This window comes from Simochromis diagramma, unplaced genomic scaffold (assembly GCF_900408965.1).
Source record: "Simochromis diagramma unplaced genomic scaffold, fSimDia1.1 OVJJ01000672.1, whole genome shotgun sequence".
Classification (NCBI taxonomy): domain Eukaryota; kingdom Metazoa; phylum Chordata; class Actinopteri; order Cichliformes; family Cichlidae; genus Simochromis; species Simochromis diagramma.
Genome location: NW_024387215.1, coordinates 445,104 through 465,052, shown reverse-complemented (window position 1 = coordinate 465,052; position 19,949 = coordinate 445,104). Strand labels below are relative to the sequence as shown.

The following is a 19,949-nucleotide window of genomic DNA, read 5'->3' as shown; positions in this document are numbered from 1 at the left end:
AGAAGCTCATGTTTTGGCAACATTTGCATTTCATTCTGTCTGTAAACACAACAGCTCTAAAAGTTTGAATGTATTCTGATAAAACTCTGTAGGGTGTAGAGCAGGATCGTGTTATAAAAATCCAATAAAATCTGGCTTACATCCATCGAGGTCTTCACGGTAAACTTTATGAGTTGTTGGTTGAAAATTTACAAAAAAACTTAAAAGTCAAAAATTATGATTCTTAAAAGTGTGCTGTGTAATTTCAACATTTATAAAGTACAAAGACTTACAATATCATAGCACATTTGACCTCTGACCTCTCCCCAAGTTCAACGGATCAACCTGAAAGTCAGAGTAATGATAATGTTATATAGAGCCATTTATTTAAAACTATGTCATTGTTGGTACTGACAGCATGTAGCGAATGATACATGGGGTTTGTAAATATCAGGTTACTCTGGACCTCTGACCTCTTCTTTTGGGTCAAATATGATCAAACTTTCATAAAATGTATTTCATCTATGCTTCAAATTCTGTTGCCTTTATTCTGTTGCCGTGCTTCACGACTCTGTTTTGTTCATTACATACAAAACAGTACATGTACAATGTTCCTGAATGTTTTAAATAATCTTTTTCTTTTCAAAAAGTTTTTTTCACTTCATATTTATCATGTATGTTATATGAATTTAACTAAAAATCAAATACACATGTAGTCACATAAATAGAAAATAATTATATTTAAAATGATGTAAAGTATATAAGATTAGTTTTAAAACACTCTTTGACATGTTTATATGCTGGAGGCAGAGGCTCCCACTCATGTGTGAAACAAGTCAGCATCAGTGTTTTTAATGTTTTGACACTAAATCAAATGGTGACCTCTAGTGTCCAGCTCTGGTATTGCACTGAAAGGACGCAGCACAGCTGGAGCTCTGTGTGTTCAGCCTCTGAGGTCTTCAGGTGAACCAGCCTGTAGCTCCAGGTCGGCTGCAGAGTTTCTGACCTTTAAAGACAAACATCAGAGGTCTTTGTAATCAGATCAGGCTCTGTGTTTCCTTCCTTCAATTCCCGACTCTGACATCAGCTCACAGCTTCTAATTAGTGACTGGCGTCAAGATTCAAGCTAAAATCCAAACTTCTACTGAAAAGGAAATGTTCAAGTCTTCTCTTCAGCAGCTTCCAGGATCTCTTCTTCTGACTCTTTGTGTCCAGCTGTTGGTGTCCACATGCTGGGGCTCTCTTCATCAAGGCCTCTACACTGGTGTGTGAGCAGGAGTCACTCTCTTTAAAACAAAACACAACTGAATATCACAAGTTTAAGAAACTTCGAAGCAGAGACGGAACAACAGAAACTGTAAGATCTGATGAAAGTGCTCTGATAGAGACTGACCTCCGTCTATGTCAGTATCCACCTGCTCCACCCAGGATCAGCAGGAGAAAGAAACTCACTGCAGCAGCCGCAGAGATTAGTCCTCCTCCGCCTAAAAATAAGAACATCCCACAGAGAAGACGCTACTGAAGGAGAACTCAAAGTCTTTGCACTTTTATTCTGAAGTTGTTCCATGGTTAGTAGAAACAGGTTTTTGCTGACAGGTGAAGCTCTGCCTCTTTTTATTTCATGTTACTGACCTGCTGCCAGGTAGTGACAAACTATCCTTCCAGCTTTTTTGTGTTGCTGCCATCAGCTTCAAACTGAGCTGATGTTTTTTCAATAAATAGTAAAAGGTCTCAATTTAAACACTTGGTGTTTTCTATGTTCTGCTGTGAATCAAATGAGTTTATGTGATTTGCAAATCACTGTTTTTATTTATATTTTCTACAAAGCTCCAACTTATTTGAGAATAAGGCACAAAACAGGTCACTGTTTATTGTGATCTTTACAAAGAATATTTTTACCTCTAATTTTGTTATTTTTCAGTCATAGCTGCTGTTTGCAGAGGTCTGGATCGCAGTGCTGCTGTTGTCACCACAGTTTTAGCAACGTTTGACTGTGAAAAAAATGTTTTTAATTAACAGAGAGAGAGAAAAAAAACATGACTCTGTAACTCTGGGAGGAAACATCTGTATATTCCTTCACCTGAGAGCTCCACCTTCTTGATCTTGATCAATGCGTTGCAGCTTTTCAGGCCATCCTTGAACAGCTCCGTCCTCCCAGGTTTCAGTTTTAAAGTGCACATGCCTGTGCTGGCTCTGTGGGTCTTCGGGGTCAGGAGGAAGGTCCAGTCTCCACCACTCATGGTCCTCAACCAGGGGCTCAACATGACATGGCAGGATGGCATCATTGTCATGAGTGGACACGATTAGCTGAGATGAACTGAGGATAACTTGAGACACAGAGAGGAAACATGAAACGTTTTAGTGTTTTTAAAACAGGGTGAAGCTCAAATATTCACATATTCCCTGAGCATCCGGCCAGAGTCAAAGAGCCGTGCTACACATGTTCAAACACTACTGCATATTAGAGTCACTGGGAGCTGCTTTCACGTCATGGTGAAAATCTCTGTAACAAACCGATAGAGGAGGTCACAACATGAAGAAGCAGCAGACAGAGAACTGTTTCAGCTGAAGTTGTTGATCCATTTTCACTCTGCAGTAATCCTCTCTGTTCTCTGCTCGTCCATCACTGCTTTTTTGGATCAGCCACCAAAAAGGACAAGAACAGACCACAGCAGACAGTGAGGTCTGCAGAAAACATCACTGCTGCGGAACTGACCTCCAATCAGGAAACAAGCAGGTATCATCACTGCAGACCCGTCACACACTGAACACTGTAACAGCTGCTAACCTCTGACATGTGTACGGTTTCTTTCCACAGGCTAAACAGTCTTTATTTAAAACATCTACCATACCTGCTGCTGAACCACAGTGTGCTGTTTATACTCCTTACTCTACACACCCGTGTATACACTGTATGTATAGAAACCAATTACGCACTCTTTATTTATTCCATGATTTATTAAAAAATATATATAAATATTTCATGGAAACTGATTTAGAAAAAGCTGCTTTTTATTTAATTTTTCACATGTTAACCTTTCAAATATCTTCAGCAGAAATGAATAGCTATTATTTGAGTCTGAAATGTCTTTCTGAGCTTCCTGCTTAAAAACACCACACGCAAAATGAACAGTATTTCTTTGCTATAACAAACGAATCTTGGTATTAAAATAGAGCTATTGCTTCTGAGATTTCATCAGAGATGTAAATATTATAGTTGATTCTATTGTGTCAATGTTACTAAGGCTCGAAGATAGAAAAAGTAAGTATGTTTTAACCTCTTCTAATTTATTTTTGGATTTTATTGCATAAAACCACTTTGAAAATATGCTTGAGTAGACAATAAACTCCAGAAAACCAGGAACCGATGTATGGACATTATATAAAGATTGATGCTGCTGAAGTGAAACAGTAAAAGGTGATAAAACTTTTAATAAACTCATTGCCAGACATGTTGCCATTGGAGCATTTTGGCACCATCTACCAGTTTAGATTTCTTTGGTATTGAACGGCAGAAATGATTGAACTTTATATAGATGCCTAAAAATGGTTGTTTTTTTAAATTATTTTTTTTTAAAGAATTACCCACACACTCAGGTACATTGGATCTTTTTGCCTTTTAGAAAACACACTTTTAGAAAATAGCCTTTAACTTTGGTTTGCTTCTCTGTAGCTTGTAGGGTGGGCTCGCTAGAATGGGTTAGGGCGCTCTTGGATTAACTGGATCTAGTTCAGTTATTCGAGTAAACAATGAAGATCAGGATCCGTTAGAGTTTATATTCTAACACAGCAAAACGAGCAGAGAAAAAAAGACAAAAAATATAAAATCAATTTGCAGCTGAATGCAGGTTTCCCCAACCTTATAAACAAAACATTTGCATAATCTTCAACTCAGACTGAAAGTGTCACTTGGATGAGTGATGAAACGTTTCTCCCACTGAAAATGTCCAGTTGAACAGAATCACCTTTTTGGGATTTCCTTACCTGGATGATTGAACATGAGTTTAGACAATTTAAAGTTGAAAATTTTAAGTTTGAACTTTAAAACAACTTTATTACTTTTTCTCCTTTTCCATTTTTTTCTTAACATGGAATTAACAATAATCCCATTACTTTTGAAAATTTAGTCACATATGAATATACTTCACTCCTTTTTTCATTCAGTTTATGAAATTTATCTTTAATTAGATTCAACCTCAGTTCATTCTCGGATGAGCGTCCATTTTGACATAATCTCCTTTTACTTTTTCTCTTTAAAACTTGTGGTTTGCTGATCACAATATACTCAATAAAAATAGTCAATTGAATATATTGTACATTTACAATATATTCAAACAGGCTGTGTAACTCACTCACCCTTCCCATCCGTTTCACATACACACAGACTCAAAGCCTCTGAGGTCATCTTTACACAAACAAGCCACTACATAAGAAGTCTAACTGAAAGGCCCTTCAGGAACACACGGAAAACCTAATCACCACCAAGCCCTCTTGCCACCATGGAGTTGTGTAACTACCTCAGTGACCTTACCCTCAGAGTAGATGAGTCATCTACCTCATCCAGAGACTCTGCTTCCTCTACGGAAGACATGTTAGTGAACTTCAAGTACTCCTTCCACCATCCGACAATATCCTGAGTTGAAGACAGCGAGACTCCACCCACACTATACACAGTGTGGGTAGAGCACCACTTTCCCCTTCTAAGTCGCCTGACTGTTTTCCAAAATTACTTTGAGGCAGTCCGAAAGACAACATAGCACCTGGGATCCCTGGGACACACAAATCCATCCATATCATTTTATATTTCAATGGATTGAAATGATAGAAGTTTAACATAGAATGCATAATCATGTTTAAAATAAAAGCTCATTATTGTATTTGTAAGGTAGTGACTTACAAATAATAAGTCACAGGGTGTCACTGTTGAGCTGCATATACACTGTAGATTTGAGCAAGTTTGACAATTGTCCCCTACAGGACACTCTAGATCAAGTTTCCTGTTTGTGCGGGCACCATCTTGGCTCAGAGTTTTCTGTGATTACTTTGCAAAGTAAGCACTGTCTTTGGCATTCCACACGGGTTTAGTTTAAAAATCAGTATTATACTTTGTAAAATGGTGATTGTCCAGTCAAACTATGAATATACTGTATTTATTGAGATGTTCATGTACTGTCTGATGAGAGTGTGCTTATGTTTGGAAATATCTGTGGCGATTTGGGGCTACACTTCTGCTTGCTAACAGAGGATGAAGAAGATGAAGAATTAATTCTTAATTCTTCAGCTACAGTTTGCTAGTAGTGTTGTTATGTAAATTTTGCCTCATACACGTACCTGACACCAACAAATGTTGTTAAGATGCCAGCAGCTGAGTTGGAGTTGTTTATGCCCCAGTGTCTAAATAAGCAGTGTGGTCCGCACCACATATTGAATGCCTGTAGCCGACTGGTCTCTCTACTGTGCACCCCAATCCAAACCAAAATCACACAACGCAGAGTCCAGGGTGGAGGGAGATCCTTGGACTGGCAGGGTTACATATACATGATTATTATATGACCTTATACATTCTTCCGCTGCATAGAAACAGACATTTTTTTAATCATGTAAAACAAAGAACAGTGCATAAAATAATCACATTTAGGCTGAATTAGGGGCTTTTTTGATTTGATTGCATGTAAATGGAGTGGAAACCACATCCTTGTTTATCCTGTTATGCACACAATGTTCTTTTAAACACAGAGCATTTCTCTGTCTCAGGAAGACTAAAACCTGTCGGTGAGCTAGACAGAAACACAGGAAGAGGAAGTTCTTACAAACAACTCATCCTCATTTCAGTCTGACACTCACACAGCCAGCAGAAAGACAACATGGAGGTCAGAGTTACTGATATCAAAGTCTGTGAGTACTGATCCTTGTCTATCTATACAAACATACTGAATCAGCTATTGAAAAAATGCATGTGTGAAATTAAAGGGCAATTTAACATATCTAAAACACACTTATAAGTATTAATGAATTAATTATGGAATTTGTAACTGCTCAGTGCTAAATGCAGGAATCAACACTACAGTGAGTGCAGAATTATTAGGCAAGTTGTATTTTTGAGGAATAATTTTATTATTGAACAACAACCATGTTCTCAATGAACCCAAAAAACTCATTAATATCAAAGCTGAATGTTTTTGGAAGTAGTTTTTAGTTTGTTTTTAGTTTTAGCTATTTTAGGGGGATATCTGTGTGTGCAGGTGACTATTACTGTGCATAATTATTAGGCAACTTAACAAAAAAACAAATATATACCCATTTCAATTATTTATTTTTACCAGTGAAACCAATATAACATCTCCACATTCACAAATATACATTTCTGACATTCAAAAACAAAACAAAAACAAATCAGCGACCAATATAGCCACCTTTCTTTGCAAGGACACTCAAAAGCCTGCCATCCATGGATTCTGTCAGTGTTTTGATCTGTTCACCATCAACATTGCGTGCAGCAGCAACCACAGCCTCCCAGACACTGTTCAGAGAGGTGTACTGTTTTCCCTCCTTGTAAATCTCACATTTGATGATGGACCACAGGTTCTCAATGGGGTTCAGATCAGGTGAACAAGGTGGCCATGTCATTAGTTTTTCTTCTTTTATACCCTTTCTTGCCAGCCACGCTGTGGAGTACTTGGACGCGTGTGATGGAGCATTGTCCTGCATGGAAATCATGTTTTTCTTGAAGGATGCAGACTTCTTCCTGTACCACTGCTTGAAGAAGGTGTCTTCCAGAAACTGGCAGTAGGACTGGGAGTTGAGCTTGACTCCATCCTCAACCCGAAAAGGCCCCACAAGCTCCTCTTTGATGATACCAGCCCAAACCAGTACTCCACCTCCACCTTGCTGGCGTCTGAGTCGGACTGGAGCTCTCTGCCCTTTACCAATCCAGCCACGGGCCCATCCATCTGGCCCATCAAGACTCGCTCTCATTTCATCAGTCCATAAAACCTTAGAAAAACCAGTCTTGAGATATTTCTTGGCCCAGTCTTGACGTTTCAGCTTGTGTGTCTTGTTCAGTGGTGGTCGTCTTTCAGCCTTTCTTACCTTGGCCATGTCTCTGAGTATTGCACACCTTGTGCTTTTGGGCACTCCAGTGATGTTGCAGCTCTGAAATATGGCCAAACTGGTGGCAAGTGGCATCTTGGCAGCTGCACGCTTGACTTTTCTCAGTTCATGGGCAGTTATTTTGCGCCTTGGTTTTTCCACACACTTCTTGCGACCCTGTTGACTATTTTGAATGAAACGCTTGATTGTTCGATGATCACGCTTCAGAAGCTTTGCAATTTTGAGACTGCTGCATCCCTCTGCAAGATATCTCACTATTTTTGACTTTTCTGAGCCTGTCAAGTCCTTCTTTTGACCCATTTTGCCAAAGGAAAGGACGTTGCCTAATAATTATGCACACCAGATATAGGGTGTTGATGTCATTAGACCACACCCCTTCTCATTACAGAGATGCACATCACCTAATATGCTTAATTGGTAGTAGGCTTTCGAGCCTATACAGCTTGGAGTAAGACAACATGCATGAAGAGGATGATGTGGACAAAATACTCATTTGCCTAATAATTCTGAACTCCCTGTAATGATGAAGAAAAAATATTCAAAAAGTTGACATGTTTAACTGTCATTCTTAATCCCTACAGTGATTAATGTGCTGTTGATCTCAGTTACAGTAGCTGAATTCAGTGACTCTCAAACACATAGTAAGTAGTTAAAAATTCATGTTGATCTATTTATAACAAAAATGTAATAGGTAAATATTGTCTCATGACAACGTGAAAAGTTCGGCAACTATTGCACTTACTTTTGGGCTACAACAGCTGCAAAAGCATAGTGCATTCCAACACAACATTACATTAGAATACAACTTTGAAAAAAAATCTGTATTTAAGAAAAACCTAAAAATACAACATACATGTGCATTTGTTTCAGTAAATATAGTAATATTGTCCATTTGTGTTTTGAAAGACAGAAGCAATAACATATCTTGATTTTCTGTTTTAGATTCAGGTTTTCCTCAAGTTGTTCCAAACAGACAGCAGTTCTTTGAATTAGAATCTATCACAATCAGCTGTGAAGGGCTACGTGGACTGACTGGATGGAGAGTGATGAAAAAGATAAATGGAGACCTTAGAACATGTGCTCCAACCTGGGATAGAGCTAGTGGGCCTTGCAATATTAGTAATGCATATCCGAAAACTGACAGTGGAGAATACTGGTGTGAAATGGGAAGAACACAAAGAAGCAACTCTGTCAATATCACTGTAACTGGTATGCACATACACCAAAAAATATAAAAACATATTTAGTCCATCCACTTTTTAGATCTGTTCGTTTGGTATGTCAATTACATTGTTGTGTGCATGTGTGTGTGTGTGTGTGTGTGTGTGTGTGTGTGTGTGTGTGTGTGTGTGTGTGTGTGTGTGTGCTTAAACAGGTAAATAAGAATCATTTTACACATTTTGCTTAAGGAAACCAATTTTTTGGTCAGTTGTTTTTGGTAGCAAATACAGCGCATTATATTTGGAAATTAAGCATTACTCTGATAACAAAAGCATCTTCGTCAAAGTTTGTATAATCTGTTATGCATTTTTTCTTAAAAATGATTTTTGACCTATTGCCTGTAGTATTTGAAAGATTATATAATTTAATCAGAAATCATGTTTTCTATAAGAAACTTTTCAAGTCATGTGCCATTCACATTCAGATGGTCCTGTGATCCTGGAGAGTCCTGCCTATCCTTTGTTGGAGGGAGATAATGTGACCCTGCTCTGTAAAAAGAAGCATGCACACCCCAATTTCACTGCTGAATTCTATAAAAATGGTGCCTCCATTGGGATCAGTTCAACAGGAAAGATGATGAACCCCATTGTCTCCAAGTCTGATGAAGGCTTTTACAAATGTGGCATTTCTAAGACTGAAGAATCACCAGAGAGCTGGCTAGCTGTTGGAAGTAAGTTTTATAGACAATTAATAGCTGTGTGTTTTATCTACAATGCATTTTGAAGCTTTGCATAAACATGAAGTTCATGTGTTCAGATACGCATTATTTGATGAATGTATACCATAAATTGATGGTTTAGGGTTTGTGTTTGGTTTTTTATATTAATATAAATTGTTTATATTAATTTACATCATTATAATTATGTCTAATACACAATGCATGCAATTATCTTTCTAGGAGCTGATGCTCCACCTCAGGTGCTTCGCTTAGACCTCTACCTTGTGTTCGGCATTGGTTTCTGTATTTTAATGGTGATTATTTTGGTCCTTCTGACTGGAGTATTTCAACATCAGAAACATCAACAGACCACCAGACGTCACATAGCAGAAACTTCTTTGACACCAAGTATGGCTCACCATTATAGAACATGACTTCTTGTTTAGCTTTGAAACCAATAAACCAAATCATAAGCATTGGCTGCCCTGGCCCTCTCCGATGTCACTCCAGAGTAGAGATGAAGACTTACACCTTTTTTAGTAGATTTTAAAAACTAATACATGCCCATGCTACATTTCTTTTAGAGTTTTAAAGTTTTTTAATTTTAGTCTGTTCTTAGGTGGGTGCTAGGTAACATGATAATGCCATAATATGACATACATAGTTGAGGTTTTGTGAATACATATTGGATGCTACTTTCATGAAATTAAAATCATGCTGTCCTTTTTTAAGATGTTCTTGTGCTGAAACACTGTAAATTTGGTATTATTATTTGGTAGGTGGTTGCTAGGCAGCATGATGATCGCATAGTACTTACATAATATCATAAATGCGTATCTTTTATGTTACACTATCTGTACTTTGTGATTAGCCTTGGCATGTGCTAGTCAAGCTGAGGAAACATTCTTCCTTCATAGTTATCTGTGTATTATGGTCTTGACTTGCCTGTATGTTTCAATGTCTGCAGGGGTCAGCGTAAATAATTCTACCCAGGCGATGCGTACCCTCATCACAAGAAGCAAAGTTGATGAAAGGTAATTTGCCTAATGTGAAAATATTGAAACTACAACATCTCTAGCTGTTTAAAAAGCTAGTGGAAGAAACAATGTAATCATTAAAAAAGAAAAATAAATGATTTTTTCAGCAGTCCATCACTTTTCTGCTCCAGTCAGAAATTATTGATCAAGACTTAAATTTATCTGATGTTTTTGTGAGCATTTGTTAAAGTCTTGTCATTATTCAATCATTGTTACACTGTGTGTCAGCAGCTGAATCTTCTCACAGAGAGAAAGACAAACTTTACCAGCTTCTTTTTTTAACAGAAGGTCATGATGTCTGACAATAACCACACCAGAAACCCAGATACAAAAATGTATGCAGCTGAGCACCCTCACTTCAACATGTAGGTTGTTTGAAGGCTGTGAAGTACCATAATGAATGTGCACATAAGATATATTTTTAACTGGTGGTCACATGCTCAGCCACTTGACAGCTTAAGTTGTGTGTCTGCAAGTGAAATAAAAAAAGACTAGACGTTTTTAAATTTGGTACCTTATTTTATTTTATTTTATTCATAATTGCATTTCATAAATGAACAAATCGTATTAGAGTAAATAATGTAGAAGAGCAACAATGTATAAATCATGTGTTGTTTCAAATATAATTCCCAGAATGCTTCAGGTTTCATTTAAAAGAAAAAAAAAGAATATTTTGAAATTTAATTTGTACTCAAAAGAGAATCAACCCTAGCAGGCATGTTCATGAAGGTACCAACTCAGTTTTAACAGAAGAGGATTTGAAACACTTCTTTTGTACAACCCAAAGCCACAAATGAAGGATACATTAGTCTCTAATGTTCTTTTTTGAATTTTAATGTTATTGAAGCTATGAATGTATGGAAAAAAACTGTCAAAAGAGTTGCATTTAGAGAGAAGATAATGGACATTTCTGTGTTTATTAGCAGAATTTTGATGTTTTAGATGTGTTGATTTATAATTGATGAAATGGTGTCAGTTTGCGTGAAATAAAAATGACCCCAAGACCATATTTTTTCATCGTCTTTATTCTTCACATGAAAGAGGAAACTTCACCCACCTCACATCATCACTTCTAATTTAAAAGGTAGCAGTGTGTTAAAATTAAACATGACAGAGAGAGACAGTTCTATTTACTCTGCCTCATTACAGGTATGAGAGTGCTGTTGCAAATTTTTAAAAATATACTCACCGTGGCCTTTGCAGCAACACAATATGACAAATGTAGCTTAAGACATAAAGCTAAAATGTCATAAGCCATCAACACAATGTTCATTTATAGGAAAAATGGTGATAATATTGTCAACACAAGACTTGTCTTATATGAAATAGTGAAGATTGGGTAAAGTAATTCTAAAATACATGTTTGCAACATGGCTTTCATCTCAAAAATTCTTGAAAGGGTGTTGTCGAACAGCTAACAGGTCATCTGCAAAGGCTTATTTGAAGAGTTTCAGTCAGGTTTCAGAGCTCATCACAGCATAGAAACAGCTTTAGTGAAGGTTACAAATGAGGCAGTATCATCAGTAGGCATGGCAAACATTTTCAGTGCTATGCAGATGACATACAGCCAGTGTTGGGAAGGTTACTTTTAAAATGTATTCCATTACAGAATACAGATTACATGCCCCAAAATGTATTCTGTAACGTATCCCGTTACGTTACTCAATGACAGTAACGTATTCTGAATACTTTGGATTACTTAATATATTATCATGCTTTTTACAACAACGTGAATGTACTATTGCTGTGTGATTTATTACTATTACTGAAGGTCCGCGACTCCGAACTGTAGTAAAGGGACCTCTGACTAATACGGCGGGGTCCCTGTCGGCTTGTAGCCGAAAACTAGCTTTACTTTGTTGTGTGGGTCAACTTTTCTTGCGACAGACAGAGAGAGGCGTTGAAAGACTGCTCCAACGGAACTTATTGTTTCGGAGGAAAACACGAACACGGTGTACAGTCGAGTCTTAATAGCTTACTTACAACTGGGCTGGTCAGGCCACTCTTCTTGGCTGAAGTGGTTATTATTATATTTACATGCTTCCAGCTCCCGTTTTTCCTCGATGACAACTCATACCTTTCCACTCCCCTTTTTCTCCCTCCTCGCGCTCACAGACCCATAACGTGTATGGCAGTCCATTCTCCCTGCAGCACGGACTACACTGCCCATGATGCTACATTCTTTAGAGCTATGCTTGTAACATTCTGCCTGTTAGCTTAGCACAACAACAACAATAATGAAAAGGCGCTCTCTCACCCAGGAAACACACAGTCGCAGAGAGAGAGAGAGCGTCGCCCTGTAACCATGGCAACCGTAACGCTGCTGCCTGGAACAACAGAACATAGCTGTCAAACAAAACCCAAACAATCTTGACCCGCGACAAAATGAAACAGGAAAGTACCGCAGTGTAATCCATTTATTTCAACAAAGTAACTGTATTCTGAATACCACCTTTTTTAACGGTAACTGTAACGGAATACAGTTACTCATATTTTGTATTTTAAATACGTAACGGCGGTACATGTATTCCGTTACTCCCCAACACTGCATACAGCTTTATCTATGTCACAGTACTGGGTCGTGTGACCCAGTGTTTGAGTTTTTATGTATCTTTTGTATTCATTTATGTTCTAGTTTAGCTCATCTAGTTAATTTCTAGGTTGCATTTTAGTCCTTTGTTTTTTAGTTCTTTTTGTCATCCCCCCCTGAACCAAGGCTACGTTCACACTGCAGGTATTAATGCTCAATTCTGATTTTTGGATCAAATCCGATTTTTTTGTCTGCTTGTTCACACTACAAATAAAATGGGACAGCAAACGTGCTCTAGTGTGAACCCTCAAAGCGGCCCGCATGCGCAAAAGAAGACGTCACACACAAAGTGCTCTGTACACCCAGAGCAAACAATATTGTTTGACTGATGGCCCTTAATATAAAGACTTCGGACTTTACGTTTCCCAAGTTTTGCTTTAAGTTATTTTGTTATTTACATAATAATGTAGATAACCTAATAATTATCACATCTTATCTTACAGATAATGTGATGATTTTGTGGATAATTAAAGTCAGTCATATATCCACAAACACAACAAGCTGAAAGTCAGTGATGCTGCTCGGTTTGCAGTCCTGAATATCACGGCACAAGCAGGATCCACTGCACTGTTAATGTTATCTATGTTATATTGCTGCCTCTGTTCGGTGGTGTCGAGCCAAACGGACTTTAACGTGTGTTTGAACGAGCTGACGGTTCACTCGTTAAGATGAAAGAAAGATGCTTTAATCACAGGAGTCACACATGTGTCCACTGTACCATCTGGGAACTCTTCTTGTTTAGCCCTCGTAATAACACAAACACTAAATCCTCCTTCTCTGGTGCTGTTTTGTAGCAGTGTATACACCTGAGACTGTCACCTGTCTGTCCTGCACTCTCTCTCTGTTTCTTTCTCTCTGATTGTGGAATAAAAGTATGAACATGTATTTATAAGTTACACTTGTGTTTGAATCCTGCAGCTTATCACACATTTGATTTCCATGTGCGACAACTGCAAGTGTCCAGAGTGAGGACAGACTGAGGGACACACTGCTGCACATCATCTGTGAGGCTTTGCATCCCTGATGATCCACCAGGACAAACTCAGCAGTGTGTGAGGAAGAGGAGGAGGAAGAGCCAGCAGCAGCTGACAGGTGGAGAGAATAGACAGACTGTTCCCTGTTTGTGAAGGACTGCTAGGAAAGTTTAACATAACTAATTGTCTGTCCTGAATCAGTCTTATTAGGTAATGTTCAAATACTTTTATCATCCCAGTGTTTTCAGTGTGGGAGAAAGTACTCAGGGCCTTCAAGTTACACACTATGAAAGGCAGCAACAAGTTTAACATTCAGAAATCTAAAGTATGTATCAGCAGCAGAATGGAGCTAAAAATAAATGTTTGTTTCAGTTCTATGAAGCTTTGAGTATTTTGGATTAGTAGCACTGCTGTGTTTGTTGCATCATATTGCTGTAATTGTTTATATGCTTTATATATTCTGAGGTAAGTTGATCTATAGTGTTACATCATATTCTATAAGGATGTTATGTGTTTGTATACTTTCTACCCAGTTTGACCCATTTAGCAGAAGTCAGCCTGTTTAAGGCTCTGATATCTATTCTGTATGACTTAAAGCAGTTATGACATGGTCTGATTTTCACACCCAATAAAGGAATATTTCATATATCAGTCTACTCTTCATTCTATCAGAAATAGTTATCACAGCTTTTACATTTTCTTTTTACACATATATGTAGGCATTGAGCCAAATGTAATAATGCCAACATCGTGGCTGAAGAGTTGGGCGTTCGTCTTGTGATCGAAAGGTTGCTGGTTCGAACCCCGGCTCTCGGTCGTTGTGTCCTTGGGCAAGACACTTCACCCGTTGTCTACTGGTGGTGGTCAGAGGGCCCGGTGTCTCAGTGTCCTCGCCTCTGTCAGTGGCTGTGGCTACACTGTAGCTTGCCATCACCAGTGTGTGAATGGGTGGATGATTGTGTATAGTGTAAAGCGCTTTGGGGTCCTTAGGACCAAGTAAAGCGCTATACAAATACAGACCATTTACCATACTAAACGAATAATATGTCTCTTATATATAATACATCTGTATATACACTGTTAAATCTACACTTGTCTTTGAGTGAAGATTTAAGGTGATAGGAAATATAAATAACTGCAACTTGAAAAAAGAGTTCAAGCTCACTATATATATCTATATATCATAATAATCTGACAATACATATATTGTCATATTACATTTACATTACCACAGTGAGATGACCTTAGTCTCATGAACAACATTGACTAATTGTTATTTACTAACTAATCTTAAATGACTGTTCAGCACAGAAATGAAGCCCAACAATCGTGTTTTACAGTCCTGTGGTCTCAGCCTCAGATACTCAACTAATCAAAGTGATGTCATGACAAAAATGAATGACCAACAAAACATTTTTCTCCTTCATTTCTGTCAAACAAAGCTGTATGTAACGTTTCTCGCGGTTAGTATCATGGTTGCTAGGCAACCTGAACAGTGCGACGAAGGCTAGACCGTCCCATTTCACAAGCCTCTTACTTCCGCACTTCTTGTACTACGCGTACTACTCGTAGTACGCGTAGTGCGCGCATTTCAAGCGTGCAGACCCTGAATTGGGATACAGCCTCTGTGTTTCATTCAGTCTGCGTCGCGTCATCTGTTACCATCCCTGTCACTTTAGCTACACGTCATAATTCATAGTTCTCAAGACTCTGTTATTGGTCATGTTCATAGTTATCTGCTCCTGTTGTGTTTTCATAGTCTTTCATGTACCAGTCCAGAATTCTGTTCTTTGCCTTTTCATGTCGTGTTCATTGCTCATAGTTACAGTAATAAGTCAGAGTCTTAGTAATTGATAGTCTTTAGTTGTTTCCCAGTTTAGGTTCTTTGTTTGGGTTATTGCCATAGTTTATGTTTGGTTATTTTTGCTTTACTGTTTACTGGCCCTAATAAAGGCTCGCTTTGAGTTCAGTAAAAGTTTTGCCCCCTCATCTGTGTCCTCCAAACACCAACCGTGACAATCTATCCATGAAGCCAGATAACACAAACCAATTGGTTAAATTGCAGCAATGTCTTAAAGACATAAAGACCTGGATGGACTCTAATTTTCTTCTTCTAAATTCAGGTAAAACTGAGACTATTGTACTTGGCCCTAAAAATCATTTTCTCTGTTAACTTTGACTTTAACTATATGTTAACTAGTTAACATGAAAACATGTTAACTTGTAAAGTTTTAGATTTGGGAGGGAGACACTATCTCTACTATTAGGATAAGGCTTAAAACTTTCCTTGGATGTTTAGTAGTTGCAGTGGAGAATCTTTGTGCAATAGACTACCGCTAGCTCCTTGGTTAACCAAGGAGCTAGCGGTAGTCTTCTGCCAATGAACAAACTTACATTTGAGAAACAAATTAAATTAGTTGTTCAGTTCTCCTTTTTTAAATTAAGGCTCCTATCCAAGGTGAGATCATTTTTATGATCCAACTTGTACAAAATGCTGCAGCCTGCCTTTTGACTTGTGTGAAGAGACATCAACATATTACTCCGGTGCTTGTTTCCCTTCATTGGCTTCCAGTGCATTTTAGAATTAAATTTTTGACTTATAAAGAGCTAAGTGGCCAGGCACCAGACTATTTGTCTGACCTTTTGCAGCATTATACGCCCTCTAGAGCCCTTTGATCAAGTGATAATTTAATCCTTACCTTACACAAGTCTAGGATGGTTCATAGAGGGGACCAGGGGGCTGCGGCTGTGGCACCGAAAATGTGGAACGATCTACCTCTCCACATTAGAAAGGCCCCAACTGTTACTCTTTTTAAATCCCATTTTAAAACATTTTTTTTTTCACTTTGGCTTTCGATACTGCATGAGAGTTACCAATTCTTTTATCCTAATTTTCTTACCTGTTGTTGATGTTAATGTCACTGTTTAATTATTACTTTGCACAGCACTTTGGTCCAACTCTCTGTTGTTATTAAATGTGCTTTGTAAATAAATAAATAAAACAAATAAAATAAAATTCATCAGTTGGACATGTCAGAGCCACCGGCCTGTAGCTGTTGAGGTCCTTGGGACGTGGAATCTTTGGCACTGGTACAACACAAGAGGTTTTCCAGAGCTGTGGGACTCTCCCCACCCTCCGGCTCAGGTTGAAGATGCGCTCCATCATCCCACACAGTTGGTCTGCGCAGGACTTGACAACCCATGAGCTTACCGCTTACTGCTTACCGCTCTCTCTCGTCCTGGTCGCCCGCAGCAGCTGGAATCCAGTTAGTGTCACGCTCGTTTCGGAGTTAGCAGTGTTAGCCAAGACTCACCGGTATTCCCTCTGTGACCAGGTTAGCGACGTGAGCCCAACCATCTAATTAACTCTTAAATTAGTTAATTAATTTATTTATTTTTGTATTTTATTTTTATCAACTACAGAAAGAGTAGCTTTCTAGATATCTAATTTTAAGTCCACATTTTAAGTCTACATTTTAGAGATTTTACATTTTAGAGACATAATTGGAGAATACTGGTGCAAAATTGGAGGGATGCATATAAGAAGCACAGTCAACATGCATAATTCATAATAATTCATTGCATTTGGCATAAAATTTTGTTTCCCTCTTGACCAAACTGCATCTCTGTTTTAATGTATAGCATAGAATAGATATGTACAGTACAAATGAGCCATGAGGAGAAAAAAAGCCATTTTGTAATAATTTATTCATGAATTGTAATGAAGCTTAAAAAAATATAATGGGATACCTGGGACAACATGAACTATATGGAAAAAAAATACTATGCCACACCACTTAATCTGAATCTTTCCTAAAAATGTTGTGTGGATTAAAATGCCATAATGATTCAGGAGATTTTAAGCATTCTTTTAGCTTATAGCTTTAGCTGTACATTTTCTCCTTAAATGTACAGTTCAGGTCCATGAAGTCCAGAAGGCCAAAACCACCTTTGTCTTTAGGTCAAAAGGCAATGATTTGTTCTTAGTCTCATTAAATCAAGCACCTATGCTTCTACAAACCTGGTCACTGATTTAAAGGGTTGTACTGCAATAGGAACAAGACCGTTTGTCTTTCGCTCCTGGGAAAATTCCACAGTCATATGTTGTGTTATTTCAAAATGGCTTTTAGGAATCACAGTGACTCAGCCACAAAGTGGAAGAAAAAAAGTTACAAAGCAGGGGTCGCCAAGTGGTTAGAGCCATAGTGCTTTAAAGTTCTCTCTATTACCCAAACTCTGCTGACTCAGTAACTGCAGAAATCTTAAACTATGGCATTACCATCAGCCATCAGCAAAAACAAAACAAAAAAACAATAAAACACGGTGCACTGTGGGTTTCTATGACTGAGCAATTACTTTATTTTTTAAAATTTTCACCAGATGCCAAAAAGTAGGCTGACTGATCGAAATCTAAAATTGAGAAAACACAAAATTCAATAAATAAAAGGGCATAAAACAAATAGTAGGCTATAGGGACATTTTCATGCAATCACATGTCTTTGAAATGGAACCCTGTTGGGCCTCAGTCACCACAGAAGCACAGGAAGAGGAAGTTCGTACAAAATAATATATCCTCAATTTAGTCTGATGCTCATGCAGTCAGCAGCAAGACAGCATGGAGGTCAGATTTCCCACCATCAGAATTTGTGAGTACTGACATTGTCTTAAAAAAATACATGGATAGACTGAAGGGCAAATTAATATATCCAAAATACAGCCATATATTTGCATGTATTTTTATGGTGAGCTGTTTGTAACAGCTGTTTGTAACAGCTCACTAATAAATGCATAGGACTTATTATTAATGATGCAAAAAAACAACCAAAAAAAACATGGTTATGCTTTATAATATGAACCATAAATAAGGTGCAAGCACCCTATTCTAACGTGCATTTTGCAGACAACAAGGCACAAATACACTGTACTTACATGCAGTTTGCAAGCAACAAGTCAGGTTTTTGCAAGAAGCAGTGAACAAAGTACACTGTAAGTACAACTCATGTTTTTGAAGTCAACGATGAAACAAGTAGATTGTAAGTACTGTGTACTTTCTAAAATGTGAGTCACCTGCAAGACCCCTGAAACAATTAAACAATTACACTGTAGCACACATGACTAAGGCACAAGTAGCCTGTACTTTCATGAAATATGAAATATGAAATATTTCAATAATAACATAAAATTTAATTAGGTAATTTTAATACTGGGTGATTTCAAGGTAAAATCCTGGGGAAAAAAACCCCAACAACTATATTTCTCCATCTTAGATCTTCTGCCAGTACATTCCTGCAAAATGCAAGTAAATACAGGGTACTTGCGCTTTATTAGCTGGTTGTGTTAAAAAGTGTTATCAAAAACACTGACAAAAATATTAAATATTAAAAGTCTCATTCTTAACCTTTTCAGTGCTGAATGTTCTGTTGCTGTTGGTTACAGTAGCTGAATTCAGTGATTCTCAAACACATAGTAAGTTTTTAATTATTCATGTTGTTTTTTGTGTTTTTTTAAGTGTCTGTGTGTGTGTGTGAATGTAATAGTGTGTGTAATTGATTTTATAATCTCTTAACAATCTGAATGTCTGTGAAACTAATGCAGTTGTTGTTTTCCAGCTAAAAATAGAGCTACAACATAAACCTCTAAAACAGTTCTGAAATAGCCCCCTATATGTATGTATATATATGTATGTATATATATGTTGCATATATACATATATATATGTAGAATGATCTTCTGAATATATTTAATGAAAAGTGACATTAAATTAATGAAAAGTGACATTAAATTTGTTTGCATTTTTATGACTTATCTTGGATGTAAAATGGTGTAACGGTTTCAGTGATATGGTATTATGTGTTATCATGTGCTTCAGCTTCTGCTTGACATGTTATCTCAGTTGATATTTCCATCTTTGATTGATAATTTCTCTCAAGTATTGTGCAAAATCTTCTCTTCGTTTGAACAGCTGTCACAAAACAGTTGTCAAACTCTTCAAACTACTGAAATTGTTCTGCTGTTGCCATTTTGTAAAGGCAGATAATTCAGAAAACCTTAACCATCAACATGAGGTTCATTTATTCTATATATCCAAGTTTTATTCTATATATTCAGACATTGACGGCAGAGTCTTTATTTGATTTTCTGTCTCAGATTCAGGTTTTCCTCAAGTTGTTCCAAACAGACAGCAGTTCTTTCAAACAGAGCCTATCACTATCAGCTGTGAACGGCTAAATGGGCTGACTGGATGGAGAGTGATGAAAAAGATAAATGGAGATGTTAGAACATGTGCTTCAACCTGGGAAACATCGATTGGACCTTGCAATATTATCAATGCATATCCATCAACAGACAGTGGAGAATACTGGTGTGAATATGGAGGAATA

General features: G+C 37.6%; 1 protein-coding gene across 2 annotated transcripts; it reads left to right on the top strand.

Moving 5' to 3' along the window:
- Positions 1 to 5,481: 5,481 nt before the first annotated feature.
- Positions 5,482 to 11,012, top strand: LOC120746517 (low affinity immunoglobulin gamma Fc region receptor II-b-like). 2 transcript variants are annotated; one of them, XR_005698868.1, is made up of 7 exons: positions 5,482 to 5,874; positions 7,671 to 7,730; positions 8,032 to 8,298; positions 8,735 to 8,980; positions 9,209 to 9,376; positions 9,936 to 10,228; positions 10,294 to 11,012. XR_005698868.1 is itself a non-coding variant. In XM_040051946.1 (7 exons), exons 1-7 carry the CDS (start codon positions 5,844 to 5,846, stop codon positions 10,298 to 10,300), a joined length of 849 nt encoding a protein of 282 aa, XP_039907880.1. In that variant the 5' UTR covers positions 5,482 to 5,843; the 3' UTR covers positions 10,301 to 11,012. The 2 variants fall into 2 exon arrangements, 1 of the variants encoding a protein (XP_039907880.1); XM_040051946.1 differs by having other exon boundaries at positions 9,936 to 10,002; positions 10,291 to 11,012.
- Positions 11,013 to 19,949: the final 8,937 nt, after the last annotated feature.